Source organism: Miniopterus schreibersii (genome assembly GCF_964146895.1).
Source record: "Miniopterus schreibersii genome assembly, chromosome: 6".
In the NCBI taxonomy this organism is placed as follows: Eukaryota; Metazoa; Chordata; class Mammalia; order Chiroptera; family Miniopteridae; genus Miniopterus; species Miniopterus schreibersii.
Genome location: NC_138107.1, coordinates 7,309,325 through 7,328,150, shown reverse-complemented (window position 1 = coordinate 7,328,150; position 18,826 = coordinate 7,309,325). Strand labels below are relative to the sequence as shown.

General features: G+C 51.6%; 1 protein-coding gene across 5 annotated transcripts; it reads right to left on the bottom strand.

Annotated features, from left to right (window-relative positions):
- Positions 1 to 637: 637 nt before the first annotated feature.
- On the bottom strand, positions 638 to 11,129 carry FANCE (FA complementation group E). 5 transcript variants are annotated; one of them, XM_081140353.1, is made up of 10 exons: positions 10,648 to 11,129; positions 7,378 to 7,996; positions 6,758 to 6,802; positions 6,386 to 6,454; positions 5,960 to 6,103; positions 5,459 to 5,582; positions 5,201 to 5,279; positions 3,904 to 3,970; positions 2,690 to 2,815; positions 638 to 1,184 (listed from the first exon to the last, which is right to left on the bottom strand). In XM_081140353.1, the coding sequence occupies exons 1-10, from the start codon at positions 10,893 to 10,895 to the stop codon at positions 1,083 to 1,085; spliced, it is 1,623 nt and encodes a 540-aa protein (XP_080996479.1). In that variant the 5' UTR covers positions 10,896 to 11,129; the 3' UTR covers positions 638 to 1,082. The 5 variants fall into 5 exon arrangements, 4 of the variants coding, with proteins under 4 accessions (XP_080996479.1, XP_080996480.1, XP_080996482.1 ...); XM_081140354.1 differs by having other exon boundaries at positions 6,386 to 6,445; XR_013999026.1 differs by lacking the exon at positions 3,904 to 3,970.
- Between the last annotated feature and the right edge of the window lie 7,697 nt (positions 11,130 to 18,826).

The window sequence follows — 18,826 nt, the reverse complement described above, 5'->3', positions numbered from 1 at the left end:
CCTCCTCGTGCTCTTACGGGGGCTCGCGGCTTCCGAGGGGGCTGTGAGAAGGGACATGTCAGGAAAGTTGCGTACTGGCCCCTCAAAGCCTGCAGCCGGGAAGAGCTGGAAAGGCGCCCTAATGAGCTTGCACCCGACAGCCGCCTCCCAATAGCACCTGCCTGTGCAGTGATTACCAGGAAGGAGGCGCCCAGCTAGGTGCTATGGGAATATGAAGATGTAAAGCAGACGTGCGCACAATACTGCACACCCTTTCTGCCCTTTCCTTTTCAACAGGCCCACAGGAACCCCAGGAACCCTCTATCCCTACTCAAATGTCTTCTGCCCCAAGGCCTTCCCCAATCCGGACTGTCACTCCCACCTTCAAGCCCCCCTCCACCAGTGGCCGCGGCCGCCTCACCTACTCAACCTACAGCTAATAGGGTTAGGGTGGGGGGTATCGCACAGGATCTGGCCCAGAACATGAATGAACGAACTTCAGAACCTGCCACCTTCCTCTCACAGAACCCTTCACTGGGAAAAAGATGCCCCTTGTCACTGAGCAGGGTGGAGTGGTGGCAGTGTGTGGTGGTGAGTTAATTTTCAACAAATATCCAAAACTAATAAGAAGGCAGGCACTGCTTCTAATAACACATGATTGAACTTTCCACTTTTTATTAAATACCATTGATAAATTATTATTCAAGTCAGAACAATACAGAGGATCATAACAAAAACTGGAGCACAAGAGATTTGTGCTGAGCACACAGGTCCTCCAGAGCATCATTCATCTCTTCTGGGTCTACTCTGACCCTACTGGGGCTTATGGGACGTTTGCTGCCACAGGCTGAGGTAGAAGTGACAAGGAGGGAGGCAGGTCAGCAGCCCTTGGAAATCCAGCTCATGCAGCCCAGTTAGCCTGGTACTCTCCCTGCTGGCTGGGAGGTCAAGGTGGCCTCTCCACAGCCTGGAACAGGGAGGCAGTTGATGCCTGGGATGGCTAGGCTTGGCCTTTACCCCCAAGCAAGGGGTCAGGGTGAGGGCAGAAGCATCTTCAGGAAGCTAGTGAGGGAGCTCTAAGAGAGTGGTCCCTTGGTGGAAGGTCAGGGGGCCAGATGTCTCAGGGCAGCCTGCAGGGACTTCCTCAGGAAAGTGGTGTTGAGTGACAGGGGTGTGGCCAGGCCTAGTCTCTGGGTCTCAGTGATCTAGGGAGAAAGAGAATCATGTCAGGACTCTAGCAGCTGACCCCTCCCTTCCCACCTGACCCTGGGCTCTGTTCAGAAAGGAGAGGAATCCATGACATAAGGAAATGGAAGGAGGCAATTACCCCTTGAGCAATCGAACCTCATTATTTCACTGCGGTGAAGCAAAGTCTTTGGATTCAGGAGGACCTGGGCCAAATACTAACTGCACAACTCACTAAGTCAGCCACATCAGTAACAGCTGACAACTAAGTGCTTCCTATGAGGCAGCACACTGTACGAATCAGTTCATATAATTCTCACAACCCTCCCGGTTACAGAGGAGGAAACTAGTTCAGACACTCCACTGCCACCTTTCTTCTGAGCCACACTTTTTCTTTCCTGACCTTTTATTACAACCTCCTGATAGGTCTCCACCCTGTACCTTTACTCTCTAATCCCCACTCCTTAAAGAGGCCAGAGGTTTATAAAATGCAAATCTGACCAAGTCACTCCAGATGAAGGTCCTGGGATAACTCCTGAGGCCTCAGATTGGAGGTCCTTCTTCCAGAATCCAGAGGCCTCCTGATGTGTTCATATATTCATTTTTCTGGAAGGAGCTATAGCTTTCATCAAGTCATCAAATGGGCCTGTGACTCCCAAAAAAGGGGTAAAGAGCCAACAGCCAAGAATACCTGGCCTTCAAGATAAAGTCCAAGCTCCTCACCATAACTTGCATGGCCCTTCATAAGATGCTGCCATGGCCTGGCAATGTGACCTTGGGCAAGTTACTTTAACCTCTCTGAGTTGCAATTTCCTTATCTGTAAAATGGAGATAATAACGTATCTTCTCATAGTGCTAATGCATGGAATCAACTAGCGAATTAACATTTGTAAAGGGCTTAGAACAGTGCCTGAGATGTAGCAGGGGCTATGCAAGTATCAGCTCTTGGCATTTTAGCTCAGCTCATCCCCTACCACCATCAACTCCCATGTTTTTAGGCCCCAGCTACAATGAACTACCCAGAGACCCCTCGCACATTCACTGCTTACACAGTTTCCTTTGCCTGGAATGCCCTTTCCTCCACCTCAGCCCTTGACAACCCTTCAGCTTTTATCAGGAAGCCTGTCCCAATTCAAAAACCACAAACAAGGTTTAGTTGCCACCTCTTCCCATCATCAAAAGCCCTATGCACACCTCTCACCTGGCTCCTACCAGATATTACAATGACCTGGTTGTCATCTCTCTTCCTCTCGATAGCCCAGTGTTAGGGGAGAGGGTCAAGTCAAGGACAGGGACTGTGATGTATTCACTGCTGCTTCCCCACAGGGCACCTGGCCCACAGCGGTGTTGGCTGGATGAGTGAACTAAGTAGTCTCATTCCCTAACTAGTCCCATAACTAGTCCTGGGCTTGAACTTGTGGCTTCCCTGGCTAACAGTCAGGGTTTTCTCCTTGGCAACAGATGTACACCCTCACAGCAGGTTCCGAGCAGCAGGACCAGCCCTCGTGGCCCTATAAACACTCACATTGGCCTGATACTTGGTCATCACAGTCAGCATGAGCTTGGCATAGGCCATGGACGCAGTGGCTGCCAGCCCCTCTTTACAGAGCCTCTCCATCAACACATTGAACTTCTCGGGGGTCATCTCCACCTGCACACATTGGGAAATAGGACAGTAACACAAGAAAAAGCCTTGTATTCAATCCCCAACTCCACCACTTAACTAGGTGACCCTATGCACATCACTTAACCAAACTAAGCCTCAGTTTCCATATCTGTAAAATGGGGCTCGTAACACTGAACTCTGAAGCCTGTGAAAGGATAAAATGAGATAACGCCCATAAAGCCGGGCACGTAGGTCTCAGGAAACGGTGGCTACCATTGCAAAGGCTCAGGGAAGGACCGAGGGCGGCCAAGGATCCCCAGCCTGGCTTCGTGGTTGAAGATATTCAGCAGTGGTACTGCCTGCATAACAAGAGCTCTTCATAATAATTATCTAATAAACACTATTATGTACCAGGTACCATTCTGAGCACTTTACACCAGTTATCCCATTTAAACCTCACCCCAGTCTTATGTGGTAGGTGCTGTCATCACTCCCCTTTAGCAGATGAGAAAACTGAGACATACAGAGGTTAGGACAACACCTACGTTACAAACAGATGAGGCAGACTTTTAGGTACTGATATGGAAAAATTGCCAAAATATACTATTAAGTGAATGAAACAAAATACAGAGTCCTGAGCTTGGTGTTACCATCTGTGTAAAAAGCAAAGGAAAAGTATATTTCCTTGTAGAAGTACGTGTCCTTTTAGATACAAATATCTCTCTGGGAGGGTCCCCTGAAACTAATACTGATTCACCCAGGGAGAGGCAATTGGATGGCTGGGGGATTATTTTTCACTATTTCCTTGTTGAGCTTCCAAAATGGTGAACATATAAATAAATTTATTACCTACTCAAAAATAAAACTAAATTTATACAAGCACATCAGAAAGCGCCCCCCATCCCCCCAAGGCCACCGAGCCAGTAAGGGCAGAGATGGGATTTACCATGCAGTCAGCTCTCTGCTCCAGCCCTTGAAGCCCCAGTAGTCTCCCACTGTCACGGAGCAGCCTGCTGTAGGGCAACTGTCCTGCTTGCCCCTCCGTCACCAAAGGGATCAGAAAGGGAGCCCCGTGCCTGCCCACAGCCCTGCAGCACTTCTCTGTCCACTCTTCCCCAGGGCAGCCTTCTCACCTGCCGCTCCAGGAGTGACTGCAACACCAGGAAAGTCTGCTCCTTCCAGGGCAACTCCAAGATCTGTCTGCAAAGCACATGGCCCGGTGGGTAAGGCCTGGCCTCCCACCCAAGCCTGGGTATCTACTGCTTCTACCCCAAGGCAGGGCAAGGCCTGGGGACAGCCAAGATCTCCAGCCACTAGAGGAAGGGGTCAGAGCCCCCCGATGCTGCCGGCTGCCCAGTAGCCATTGCTGCAGAGCCCATACTCAGTGCTGGGAAGGCCGCCACCCAAGGGGAGCTGACAATGAAGGATTTGGCAGTGGGATGTACAAAGGTCCCCTAAAAATAACCAGGAATCAAGAATATATCCTGAGTACAAAAGGTGAGGGCGACCCAGGGAGCATGATGATGGATGACAACCCACAGTGAGGTCTGCTCCAGCTGTGCCTCCTGTCATGGGACAGTGTGGCTTCTGGGGTGCACAGAGTTGGGTTTGGATCCCAGGCTTTATTACTTGCTTGCTCTGTGACCTTTTGCCACATGCCTTACTTCTCTGAGCTTCAGTTTCTTCATCTTTAAGGCGGCAGCACCTACCTCACCAGATTGTGTGAGGACTGAGATAATGAGTCTAAGGCAGAGACAGTGCCCGAAATGTGACGGCTGATATTATTTTTGAGGCTGTCCCCTTCTCGTATTACACTCAGCATTTCATATTTCATGTTGGTGTCCAATGGGGTCTTTCCTGCTCATTATTTCTACATGTCTGTCTCAACTCCCCAATTTTAATACCAATTTCATAATAATTTCTGAGCATTTACTAAGTGCCAAATACTGCACTGAGGACATTTAATATCCAGAAAAATCCTACAGAGTGAATATTATCCCCATTTTTCATATGAAGAAGCTCTGAGGGGCGCAGACATAGGGAACAACCTGTTTGAATTACACATTTTCAAAAAGCAAGGTTGAGATTTGAAACTATGTCTGTCTGACTACAGCCAATGCTATCAGCCGCAGTGCCAATCTCCAACTATGCTGTGAACTACTCAGCGGACCAGGACCACCAGCCCCTTCTCTGCATTCCTCAAGGCACCTGGCACAGAAGACAGAAACCCCGGGCTTGGGAAGGGGCACAGGACGGCAACTTGCACGGGCCCAGGTGGGAAGGCACAAGTCAGGTTCAAACAGTGAGAGGGGGCACCTCCTGTCTTTTGGGCACAGGGCCTGGTGCCCAGTTGGCTCCAACTCCAGAATGCCAGGAACAGACTGGGCCGGGGGGAGGTGGGAGTGGGGGCACGGAGGCCTGTATACTCACCCCAGCATCAGAACCTGTGCATCTGGCTCCAGGGCCTCGTCCTTCATAAGGCAACACAGTAATTCTGTTTGAGCTGGACCTGGGTAGGGGACAATGGAGGGGACAAGTCTGGGGATAACGGGAGGAGAGGACAGGACTGCAGGGAACAGAATGCTCAGTTCATTACAGGGGCATCATCAGGGAAGTAACAGGTTTTACTCACTGAATACCCAACTCCTGCCGGGGCCACCCGGGGGTGAAGGCTGGCTCCAGAATTACCTGTTTCTGGGGCCCGGAGCACGGGGCCAAGGAGGGCTCTGCAGACGGGGTAGGTATACTTGGCACAGAAGGAAGTCAGGGAAGCTGTGAGCAGGCGGGAGGCTGAGGAAGTCAGGGAGAGAATCTACAGCCGATGGGGAGGAAAATGCTATTTAATTAATTTCTTCCCTTCAAAAAATGTTTATCAGACACATATTTCAGATAGTGATATATGTTATAAAGGGAACAAAAGTTCTTTTCTCCATCACTCATATGGACCCAGCCACTGGAAAAGACACAGCTCCCTTCCCCAGCTCCCAGATCCTTCTGGAATGGCCTGAGGTTGAAGGAGGAATTAGATGCCAAGTGGGTGGATGGCCTGGGGGTCCTTGCCCCAGGCTGCCTGAAAGCCAGATGCCTGCGAGGCTGGGAACACCCCCTCCCAACAACCACCCTTGTGAGGGCTCAGACGCTCCCCCATTGTGCCTGGCAGTCTGAGTCCACCTATCCCAATGCACCTACCCGTCCAAGAAAGAGGCTCCTGGCCAGCACAGTAGCATTGCTGAGGCTAAGATCTGGCGAAAGGGACAGCAGCCAGGTACAGAGCTGCAGGAGACCTGTGTCTGAGAGCTGGGGGAGCTGCAGCTGGGCACAGAGCAGGTCCATCTACCGAGTAGGAGGGAAGACAGAGGGACACTCGGTTTGTCTCTGCTAGGCTGTCTCAAGCAGAGGGGTAGGGCAAGGACACGCCAGGGGAAGGTGAGGCTGGGAGAGCTGCCCTATGGGGTAGAGTCAAGGGCTGAAAAAAAATCCAGGGTGACCCTTGCCCAAGAGACAAAAACAAAACCCGCTCCCAAAATGCCACATGAAGCAGGGAAACACAGTTAAATGGAAAACGGCTGGGGAGAGGGATGTAAGCTCGGGGCCAACCACTCTTTCTGGACTCACCTGGCTGGGGCTGCACTCATGGAGAAGCTGCAGCTCAACTGGGGGGGCATCCTCCAACCCCTCCAACCCCTGGGAAGGCAAATCCCATGTCAGGGCTGGCACAGTGCTTGGTGACAAGTCACTGAGGCCATCCCTTCAACTGGAGTGGGTGGCTGAGGACACTGGAAAGTGCTTTCAGAAGAGGAACTCGTCTAGGTTAGATGACATATCTGTACTTGGGCCCAGAGATACCCTGTAGTGACTTTTCAGGTCTTCATTGCAACCCCCCCGTCACCCAAACAGCTTGTGCCTCACTGCACGGGGCGCCCCTGAGCACAGCTGAGGTCCAGGAAGGTGGAAGAAGGGCTATGGTGAGCAGGGCAGGGCAATCACCTCCCCGAAGGTCTTGAGCAGCTGCTGCAGTCTGGGAACCTGGTCCTGCAGAGGAGAGCTCCATCACTGCCAAGTCCCTACCCCACAGCGTGGCCCCAAGCCCAGTCCCCGCTCCCTCTCCTGAGAAGGCCCCAAGTCAGAGGGAGCTGGGCAAAGATGATTCAAAAGTGCCAAGAACACAAAGCCTAAACCTTGAAGAGCTTAAGAACTCAAACTAGGCAAGGGCCATGCAAATCCAGCTGTCTTGACTTGTCTTCTCTGCATCTACCCTGATGGGGGAAGACCCAGCCTTGGGCTAGGAGGGCAGACTGGATACTGGCATCACTCCCCACCCTCCCATATGATGGTGGGGTGGGGTGGGGTGGCTCTGGAGCCTCTCCTCTTGACTGGTACCCTTGAACCTCATGCTATAGATCATTAGGTCAAGGGTTTCCCACCTCCCATAACTCCCTTCCCCAGAGTCTGTAGAGCAGAGACTATATTCCCTTAACCCCACCCTTCTGCCCCTTGCTCCACTGGCTACAGTCATCCCAACTGGGAAAGAGTGTCCCAACAGGCTTTTGTCCAATAAACCACCCACTCCTGAAGGATCACTCTAAACCCAGCCCTCACCCTAGTACCTGGACAGCTTTGGGCAACTCCAAACTCTCAGCCGATCCCTTAGCATCCTCCAGACTCTGACCAGTCTCAATGGGCTCAACCCCCACCACAGGCTGGTTCTCAATGGGTGATGTGCCTCCTCCATCTGCCAGGGTTTCCAGACATTCACGTTCAGCTCTCTCTTCCTCATGACTTTCCTCTTCTTCCCTTGACGAACACCGGAACCTTTTGGGGGCCCTCTCCCCCTCAGGACTGGCAGGCTCTTCCTCCGGCTCCTTTCTACGTTTCCTAGGCTGCTGGGAGTCCTCCTCCTCCTCTCTTTCCTTTTCAGGGTCCGGAGACAGGGTCAACTTCAGCTTCCTGCCTCCTGGGCCCAGCTGCCTACACAGGTCTCGGAGCTGTGTCTGGCACCTTTTAGACAGTGGGGACGCTCCCTCAATGGAGACCCCAACACCCAGATCCCTTCGCAGCAATTCCCCCAGGGCCTGGAGCCAGGCATCAGGGTCAGGGCTTGGGTCCTGCCGAGCGATCTGCAGTAGAGGGAGCAGCCTGTTTTCAGGCAGAGATGGCCTAACAGCCATCAACAGGGACATCAGGTTCCGCTGGCATAACCGGGGCAAATGCAGCAGCAGTGGTTTCCTGGGTAGCAGAGGGAGGCAAGCAGTTAAGGGTTCTATTGAGAGGAACATCGGGCAGACCAGGAGAGCTAGAGGCTAGATGGCAATGGACAGATGGGGGGCTGGGAGGCAGCACCTGTGAGTTAGTGTGGATGGACAGGGAGACAGCATGAGGGTCATTCAACAAGTGTTCACTGAGCATCTATTCCAGCTGGGCCCTGCTCTTTGACATTTCCTACTTCGGCTCAAAAATTTATGCTGGAACCTTGTTTTACGTTAAAAAAAGAAAAGAAAAAAGTTCTTTCCCAAACTTTACGTAAAAATACTCCAAGATGCTGTGCAATGCTGTCTGAGGCCCTGTGCTCCACTTGGCATTCCCCTGGAAGTTACAGGGTGACATCTGTCCAGCTCAGATGTTCCTGTCACCCAAATGAGTTCCTGAGAGGCAAAGCCAGTATGTCTTCTCCTGGTGTCCCAGTACCCAGCACAGCACCAGCCCTAGCAGGCACATGGTGCACATTTATTGAATGACTTAACTCTGAGAATAAGTGTCCAGATATCTGCAAGGGCTGCTGTGGAGAGAGCAATGTAGCTGTGTGTAATGTTGTGAGGGCACAAATACAGATGCTGTGTGACCTCAGGCTTGTCCAGGTGGCAAGCAAGTCCTGGGTACATCTAGCCCACCACCCATCACGCCTCTGCTCTTCTCTATATACAACTTTGCAGAGCTGTTCAACATCACACAGAGGGACTTGGGATGTGTGTGAGAGAAAAAAAGAAAGCAACTTTTCTTTGTGGAAAACAAACACTAAGAGATGGGGAAGACTCTATTTAAAGGCTTTTAGCTTTCTTTTTGGTGCAAGAACCCCCCCTTATCAGAATGTGTTAAATGTATAAAATACATAGGATTAGCGCAGCCGGGCATGGCTCCGTGGCTGAGCATCAACCTATGATCCAGAAGATCATGGTTCGATTCCTGGTCAGGGCACATGCCTGGGTTGCGGGCTGGATCCCCAATCGGGGGAGTGCAGGAGGCAGTCGATCGATGACTCTCTCTCATCATTGATGTTTCTCTCTCTTTCCCTCTCCCTTTGTCTCTGAAATCAATAAAGATATATTAAAAAAAACAAAAAACCTTCAAATATATATTAAAAATAAAATACATAGGATTACAAAAGAAACCAATGATTCTGAAGCCCAGTTCTATTCAGAGACCTTAGGTTGAGTCCCCCCCCACACACACTCTGTCCAGAAAAAGCCAGGCAGCTGGAAAATATTTCTATAACCTCCAATTTGGGAGTTTTGAAAGTTCTCCTGACCCATCTCATGAAATAAGTTCAAAGTGGAGTGTGGGGAAAAAAGTTAACAACTTCTGTTTCTACTTATCTAAAACACAAGATATTAAGTATTACAATTTTTTAATATATGGGTTGGCCCCCCCATATTCCAGTCTCTGGCCTAATTCTGAGTTAGGGGTTTCCAAGAGAGTGGAAGGCAGGCTCTTCAGACCTCTAGGCTGCAGATGGCACCTCGCTCACTTTTTTTTACTGTGTATTTTAATTAATTATGATAGTAAAGTACATTTATGAATACAGTATTATCTCTTTTTTAAAATATATTTTTATTGATTTCAGAGAGAGGAAGGGAGAGGGAGAGACAGAAACATCAATGATGAGAGAGAATCGACTGGCTGCCTTCTGCATGCCCTGCACTGGGGATCCAGCCTGAAACCCCGGCATGTGCCCTGACCAGGAATTAAACCCTGACTTCCAAGTCCATACGTCGACGCTTAACTACTGAGCCACACCAGACAGGGCGGTATTATTTTTTTAAGAAAACAGAACCCTAACAAAACGGACACGTGGCTTTACAGGACACCTGAAAAGAAGCTGAACACCATTACCAGAAGCACAACCAAGAAACAAGAAAATGGCAGGGCTGACATCTCTGCTCCTAGTAGGAATTGTCAGCCACAGAAAGAGGGGGGAAAAAAAAAAAAAAGTTCAAATTCACCCAAAAAACTAGAAATGATCAAGAACACCATCCTTAAGGAAAGTGATCTCGCCAGAAAAGTGTTATGCTTTGAAAATTTGGTAATATAAAGCCACCACAATCAGATGTTTATTGGCATTTATCTCATCTTAAATTTTAATTTTTGTGTACTTTATAATGTAAATATTTTAACACATGGGTACACTTTGTACCTAAGTATGCCTATATTGAAGGCACAGTTCGATATTTTTGGATATAGAATAGGCAATAAAAATCTATTTGAGCCGCCCGGGCCGGGAGGCTCAGTTGGCTGGAGCGTCGTCTCGCACACCGAGAAGGTTGCGGGTTCGAGTCCTGACCAGGGCAGACGCCTAGGCTGCCGGCGGATCCCGATCCGGGGGCGTGTGTGGGAGGCGATGGGTTGATGCTTCCCTCTCTCTAAAACCAATGAACATACCCTCGGGTGAGGATTTTTAAAAAATCGATTGAGTCCACTGACTTACAATTACTTATTTACACGCAGCCGAAGGCGCGTCACCCGCCCTGGGACTCGGCCCGGCCGGCACACAGCAGGTGCCACGCGGGGGCGACAGGGACCCCCCGCCGCGGGGCACGCCCTTCATCTCCCCCAGTGAGGCGGGCAGCGAGGGTGACGAGCAAGGCGGCGCCGGTGCTACTTACAGCTGCAGCCGAGAGTGCGGGCCCTCGGTGACCGGCTCCTCGCGGCACAGCGCCTCCAGGACGCGGCCCCAGGGGAAAGGCTCCCCCGCGCGGCGGCCCAGCGCGCGCAGCACCCCCAGGCCGCGCCGCGCCCCGTCCGGCCCCGCCTGCAGCGCCTGCAGCAGGAGGCGCGCGGGGGCCTCCAGCCCGGCCCAGGGCGCGGGGTCCGCGCTCTCCGCCGCAGCGGGCGCCGCCTCCCGGGCTGCCATGCCCCGGGCCCGCGTCGCCCCACCGCACCCCCGCTGGGTTTCGGGCCTCAGCTCCGAGGCCGGGAGAAAGGGAGGCGGACTCCAGTACTCGCCCGGTCGCCGCGGCGGGCACCCCCCCGCGCCCGCCACATTCCCGCCTCGGCGCTCAAAACACGCCCAGAGCCCCGGCGGCGGGAGAGACGCCCGCGGTCCCAAAGGGAAAGGCGCGCGCGGCGCGTGGGTGCGGGGCGGGGCGGGGCGGAAGGGGCGGGGCCAGCCGCAGTCGGCGGATTGGAGTAGGCGAGCGTGAGGCCCGGCGCGTAATCCTGGACGGGGCGGGGCCACAACCCGCGGGCGTTTTGTGGGCGGGGTCATATCCGAGATCGAGGCGGGGGCGGGGCTTGATGGAGGGGCGGGTCCTCGGCTGCCGCCCCTCACCTCCCGGCACTGCTTTGGGAAACAGGGCGCAGGATGGATGTCAGGGGTCCTGTTGAACTTCAGGACCGAACCCATCATTTATTTGTTTTTCGGTTTTTTGTTACTCCTCACCCGAGGACATGTTTTCCTTTGATTTTAGAGAGAGAGGAAGGGAGAGGGAGAGAAACATTGACTTGAAACATTTCCAGGCACTTCCATCTCTGGTTAGCAATTTTAACTTTATAGATGAGAGAAACATCAATTGGTTGTGTCTCCCTTACACAACCCAACCGGAGATAGAACCTAAAATCAGGGTATGTGTCCTGGCCAGCAATCAAACCTGCCACCTTTTGGTGCACTGGACAATGCTCCAACCAGCTGAGCCACAATATGCCAGGGCAAAAAGCATTTTATTTATTTATTTATTTATTTATTTATTTATTTATTTATTTATTTATTTATTTATTATTTATTATTTATTTATTATTTATTTATCTGATCTTAGAGGAAGGGAGAGAGAAAAAGAAACATCAATATGTGCCCCGACCAGGGATGGGCCCCACAACCTGGGTATGTGCCCTGACCAGGAATCAAACCCACCACCGTTTGGTGCACTGGACGATACTCCAACCAACTAAGCCATGCTGGCCAGGGCTTATGAGGTTTTGAGGTCATAGAGAGGACCTTGGCTTTTCCTTTGAATACTATGGGAAGCCATAGGAATATTTTGGGCTGGATCTGATTTCCATTGGAGCCAAAATTTTAATTTTCCCCCAAATAATTTCAAGGGAGCTGTTGGAAAAGGCTAAGAAATACTTCTTAAGTAATACCTGCTTCTCAAAGGCCAAAATAGCAGCAAAGAAATTTTTTCCAGGCATTTCCATCTCAGGTTAGCAATTTTAACTTTATAGGAGATGTTTTCAGCCTTCAAATGACCAGCTGTTGCTGGGGCAGGCCCTGACAAGTGGTGGGCAGAGCCAAGAATGCTAAACAGCCTTTAATGCCTTGCCCATCCTCAACTACCAGCTTTACTTCATGGTGGCTCTGAGTTTGTGCCCACCAAGGTCTTCATTCTCGCCAGTGCAAGGAGAGCAGGGAGGAAAGTTCTAAGCATGATTCACGAACCCTGGGGGATCCTCTGCACACTTTTATGGGATCCATGACATTATTACTATTTTCATAATACTAACATGTTATTTGCCCTTTCCACTCATTCTGTTATGAGTGTTAAGTGAAGTTTTCCAGAGGCTAAGTGATGGGTGATATGCAGAAGCCACCTTTAGTGGCAGTGGGGGTGGGGTACTTGGGCTATGAGCAGACACTCTTCCAACACCAGCAGCGATAGCTTAGGTTCATTTTATTGGTTTCCTTTCAGAATTCTTCTACAAAAGAGTAAAGTTAAAATCCAAGTCCCTAGTAAGAGAGTGAGAACCCTTCCCCTTTCCCCAGAGCCCTCCACTCATGCTCATGGAGGTGGAGAAGGGGCTACCTCCACCCCTGATCAAACCCCAAAAGGGAAAAAAGACCTACCACCTAGCAAACCCTGCCCCTCAGCCCCATCCCCCACACGTTGATCCTGGCTACTGGAGACCATGGTAAGAACTGTTGGGATCCAGCAGGAGTTCTAAACCCCAGAAGGCCGCTGCCAGGTTATAATCCGTGAACAGTTCATCCTCTAGCCACGCTGCTGGGCCCAGCACCTGGGAGGGGAGAGAGAGAAAAATCAGTGAGAAGCTGTCTGCTTCAACCCTAGATTCAGGAACAAGGGAGCTGGGCTCACGCGTAAGATTGGGCAGGTTGTACAGAGCACAAAGGTGCTGCACTTAAGTGGGCTCCATTACCGTCAAAGACATCAAGCAGGTTTTACATTTGTCACAGACGTTTGTTATAAACCATGGCCAGGAGCCTCTCCGGCGCCCCATCCCTGCTGTTCCCACCTCACTCCCAGAGGCCGGCTGTGCACTCTCAGGGCCCGGAGGATGCGAGGACGGGGCCCCATCCGGGAGCTGGTGCAGGTAGATGCAGTCGGCCTTGAAGGGGCAGCGGCCACTCCTCCGCGTGAAGAACCGGCATCGGATCTGGCTGTGACGGAGAGGACAGGAGGGGAGAAGCCCATCGCCTGCAAGCCCTGTTGCCCAGGAACAAGGGCCCTCAAGGCTGACACACAAGGTTTGGCAGGTTGGACACAGCATAAAGGCAGCGCCGGTGTCAATTTTACATGTATTACAGCTGCTCTCCAGCAGGTGGCAGTAAAGTCTCAAGGGGCGCCTACTCTAATGCCCCTCAGTCTGGACTTGGGCCAGCAGTGAGGCTGGGAATCTCCTTTCCCCCTTGAACTAAGTTTCAGTAATGCCACCAAAGGAGGGGGGATGGCAGATAACCCTAAAATGCGTCTGTAACCAAGAGAGAACAACATCCCATTCTGAGGGGTAGTCTTAGGACTTGGTAATTGCTAATTAATGAGATTGATTACGAAGTTTCCCACTTCTGAGATTTCAAATTCACTGGGTGACAGGTCAGACACGGGAGGGGTTTGTGGGCAGCCTGTGATCCACTTAAGACAAGCTTCCTTCTTGCGAGAGAGACGGATGAGAGGGGTAGAGCATGTTTGTAGCCTTTCCCTGCACTGTCACTCTGCTCGATTCCAGCACAGCTGAGTCTCTGCTGCTTCTTTGGGTCCCAGCGTGAGTGCAGGACCCCACTGGCCCCCCAAGCTGGAAGCCTGGGACCTGAGAATCCCTCTGAAAGGCCACCCCTTCCTCCTCCTCCTGTTTCACCAAAGCTAGCGTCAGGACTGCTCCACCCCAACAGCCCCAAAACCCCAACTTTCTTTTTTTTTTTTTTTAATATCTCTTTATTGATTTCAGAGAGAGGAAGGGAGAGAGAGTGAGAGAGAGAAACATCAATGATGAGAGAGTCATTGATTGGCTGCCTCCTGCACACCCCCCACTGGGAGTCGAGCCCGCAACCTGGGCATGTGCCCTGACGGGGAATCGAACCGTGATCTCCTGGATCCTAGGTCGATGCTCAATCGCTGAGCCACACTGGCTGGGCAAAACCCCCACTTTCAACCTGTGCAAGTTCCCATCAGCTTCGCTCACCCAGCTCCCATGACAGTAGCAGCCCCGTGGTCACCAACGCTGGAAACGTCAGTCATCTTACAGTTTCCTTTCAACCTTGTGGTCAGTTGGCCACGCAGGTCTGGCCCTTCCTCCTCTCAAGTCAGTACCCCCACCACTCCTAGCCAGGTTCAACCCCACTTTCTTGCATACGTCACACAGACCAGGCCTCAGTTTCTTCTTCTGCAGTGTAAGGGTAGTAAGAGTCCCCACTTCATGGCGTATATGGTGTGCAAAGTCTGCCGCACACAATAACCCTCCATTTACTTTGCCCCTCTCATACCTGGGCCTGGGCGCTGCCCTCTGAAGACCCCACCCCGACCCCAGCTCCAGTATTTCCCCACCTGGACCTCCCCGTGCCTCGAGTGCTCACATTTTCCTGCTGAGGAGCCCCCACTCCTGTCCAGCCCCCGCTCAAACATTCCCCCCTGTGAGACAGCCAAGGTGTTGTGTCAGCAACTTTGTTGGTGGAGCTATTACAGTTCTCAGGCAAAATCTAGGTATCGTCCCAACAAGGTTGACTGTCTCACAGGTAGTCAAGACCTTCTTTGTCCCACCCTTTATCCAAATACACTGCATATTGCAAGTGTAATAAACCCTTTGGGAAGGTGGAATTAAGAACCAGATTTTCGATAAATGCCTGCCCACCCCAAGAGATAAAACCGACCCAAGTTTTTCCTGTATCCAAGGGCTACCTGTTAGTCTCCTCAGAGACCCCTGTTTTCAAAGACCATCTAAGCAAACAACACGTATGCATATCAATTTCCTCTCCTGCTTTTAAAAAAATCCGAAATAAAAGCCAAGCAGAGAAGCAGAGTTGGCCCGCGTGGGTCCTGAGCCAGGCCGGAAGAGAAACGTGACCTTGCTCTTCCGCTGCGACCCAGTCACCAAGACAGGAGCTTATTTATTGGGCTTTCAGAAATAGCGTAATTAGCTCAGACCCTCGCCTGCCATCTCCATCACGTTGAACCTCCAAGATTTGAGGGACCCATGGCTAGCTGGAATGGATCAGGGGGTGCCCTCCCCCCTCCCCTACGCCCCCGGCCGCCTCAGCCTCACCTGGTCCGAGCCTTGAAGTCCCTGATGAGCTGCTCCTTCTCGGGCCCCTTGCTCACCCAGAATTTGTGGGGGATGATGTAGCTGGAATGCACACGGCACTGGGGACAGGCCCTGTGGGGTGGGAGAACAGTCACAGCTCACAGGCCGGCCTCCAAGCCCATGTCCCTCTGGGCGTTTCTCCCCCTCCCTGCTGGCCTCTCCGTGACACTGACTTGATGACATCGAGTGGGAAGTCCTGGCGGTTCCTCCGCCAGGTGCGCAGGCAGCCCAGGCAGTGGGCGTGAGTGCAGCTGGGCAGGATGCCGAAGATCCGCTTCGCCTCTGGCTTGTCCCACACCTTGTCCATGCAGATGCCACACACGACGTCCCGACTGTCCTGCTCCTTCTGAAACCATGGGCGGGGGCAGAGAACATCACACACACACACACACATGCATGCACACTGCCACCCCAAATACAGCCCAGGGCACCCCAGAGCCCTCCTCCAGCAGGTCTGGGCATCCTAGAGGCCCAGCATGGCATGCTCTTACCTGCTGCACCTCAAGGTCCATGCTCTGAAGTGGGGCCACAAGCTCCTGGACAGGGTCTGACTGAGGCCGAGACTCCCGGGAGTAGCTGCGGTCTCCATCAGCAGCTGCTGGGGAAACTGGACCCGTTCACGCAGTTACTCATCTGTGGGCGCCTATTTGGCTGCTGCACGCAAGGCTTCGTGGGCGCACGAAGTCCCGGCCCAGCAGCTCGGAGTCTAGTGAGAATTATGTCTCTAAGGCCACTACTTATAACCGTGCTGCCCAATACGGCCGCCACCCGCCACGTGTGGCCGCGAGCACCTGAAAGGGAGCTAGTCCAAGCTGAGCTGCGCTGTAATGCACGAGAGGGTTTCGGAGCTTAGTACCAAAAATCCATGGGCAGGATCATCAATAATTTTTCTCTTGATTACATGTTAAAATAATAGTATTGATAGTATATATATATCTTTTGATATATTGGGTTAAATAAAACATATTATTAAAATTAATTTTACCTGTTGCTTTTTACTTGTTTTAGTGTGGCTACTAGAAAATTTTAAATTGGACATGTGAGTTATAAAATAATGTGTCCACTTTGGAAAACAGTTTGGCAGGTCCTCCAACTGTTAAACATGTTACCATACAACCCAGCAATTCTACTCCTAGGTTTATGCCCAAGAGAAATAAAAATATATGTCCACGCAAAAAACGTGTACATGAATGCTCATCAACAACAGTATTTGTAATGGCCAAAAAGCAAAAGCAACCCACATGTCCATCAACTGGTGAGTGAATAAAACAGAAGCAGTGCCCTGGCCGGTTTCTCAGTGGTTAGAGCATCGGCCTGCGGACCCAAGGGTCGCGGGTTCGATTCCCTGTCAAGAGCATGCACTTCGGTTGCAGGTTTGATCCCCGGCTCCTGTTGGGGTGCGTGCAGGAGGCAATCCATCGATGTGTCTCTCTCACATCGATGTATCTCTCTCTCTCTCCCCCCTCCCTCCCTTCCACACTCTAAAATCATTGGAAAAAATATCCTCAGGTGAGGATTTAAAAAGCAAACAGAAGCAGTATATCTATACAGTGGAACATTATTTGGCCACAAAAAGGTCTGAAGGACTGCTCCATGGCACATGTGTGAAGCTAGGAAATATGCTGAGTAAAATAAGCCAGGCCCAAAAGGCCTCATATAGTGTCACTCCATTTATATGAAATGTCCCGATAGGCAAATCCATGGAGATGGAAAGTAGACTAGTGGTTGCCAGGGGCTGGAGGGGGGAGGGATGGGGAGTGACTGCTAATGGGTTTCTTTTGAGGGTGATGAAATATTCCAAAATCAGATAGCGGTGATATTTGTACAACTCTGAGTATATATATTGCATTGAATCATGTACTTTAAGTTGGTGAATATTTGGTTTGTGAATTATATCTGAATAAAGCTGTTAGAAAAAGCTATGTGTGTGACTTATGTTTCTGTCAGACAGTGCTAAGTTATAGCAATACTATAGTTTATAAAATAACCACTAATAGGTAATGCTTGCCAAGCACATTACACATATGCACACCACTCTGCGCAGCGGGTACTATTATCAGTGCCCTTTTGTAGACGAGGAAATGGAGGCCCAGGGAGGTTAAGTGACTTGTCCAAGATCACACAGCTACGAAGTGGTGGAGCGCATTGGAAACTATGTGGTTTGACTTCCCAGGCCCGAGAGTATTCCACTTCTAGAACAGAGAGAGCAACAGAGGGGAGGAAAATTTCCCTCTGGCTGGGAATCTGAGGGGGTGGAAGGAAATATAAACCTTGCTCAGAGACAGAGCAGGAACCCTGTCTCAGGTCCCACTTGTGCCCACCTGCTGTGCCCCTGATGACTCACATGATGGCGACAGGAACGTCCAGGAACTGCCACCCAGCTCCTCGCTCTGGCTGGCCAACTCCTCCAGGCCTGGCTCCGCGCCCCAGCCGGCCTTGGCCCAGCCCCAACCCACAGCCACTGAGGACAAGTAGGTGGGCTCGGAGCCCCTGCGGGTCAGCCCCAGCGGCGGTCCTGGCCGGGTGACAAGTGGCTCTGAACAGCGGCGGCCCCACTGCAGCTGGCCAGGGGGTCGCGGGTGCTGATAGCTGTGTGGGGAGGAGACAGGGGAGGAGACAGCAATGGCCTCTCCAGGGCCTGGAGCTGGCTCGCCTGGCACTTGGAGCTGAGAGGGGGAAAGGGGCTTGGGGGAGACGCATGGTCCACACAGGGGCGATTCCTCCTGTGTCCTCTTCCCACTCCCACTCGACGAGAGGAGGCGCTCACCTGCACCCATCTCCGTGGAAGCAGAAGCCTCGCTGGAAGTATCTGCAGACCTGGGCCACCTTCCTGTCTTGAGCAAAGCAGCAGCTGGACCCCCAGTGCTGGGCCCTGCGGGCAAAGGTCCTAAAAGATTATCTGAGTCAGTCACAGGCTGTGTGACAGGAAAAGAACACAGGCTCCAGAGTTGGTCCTGTGTTCAAATCCTGGCTGCTCGGGTAGCCCTGGGTGGGTAACTCACCCTTAAACATGAGGGGAAAAAGGCCTCGGGGTTGTTGCGAGGGTTTTTGAAGATTTTGCACAACGCACACAGCAGGTGCTTAGTAAACCACAGTGGTTACTATTGCTTCCTCCAAGTGCTAGTCTTGTGGGTCCTGGAGTCAGAATTCTGGGTTCAAATGCTGGTACCAGAGCTGGCTCCGTGGGCATGGACCTGTGCGGTCATGTGCTTTAATGCTCTGCTGTTGCTGTTTTGAAATTCTTAAATTTTTAAAAAATATGTTTTTATTGATTTCAAAGAGAGGAAAGGAGAGGGAGAGAGAGATAGAAACATCAAT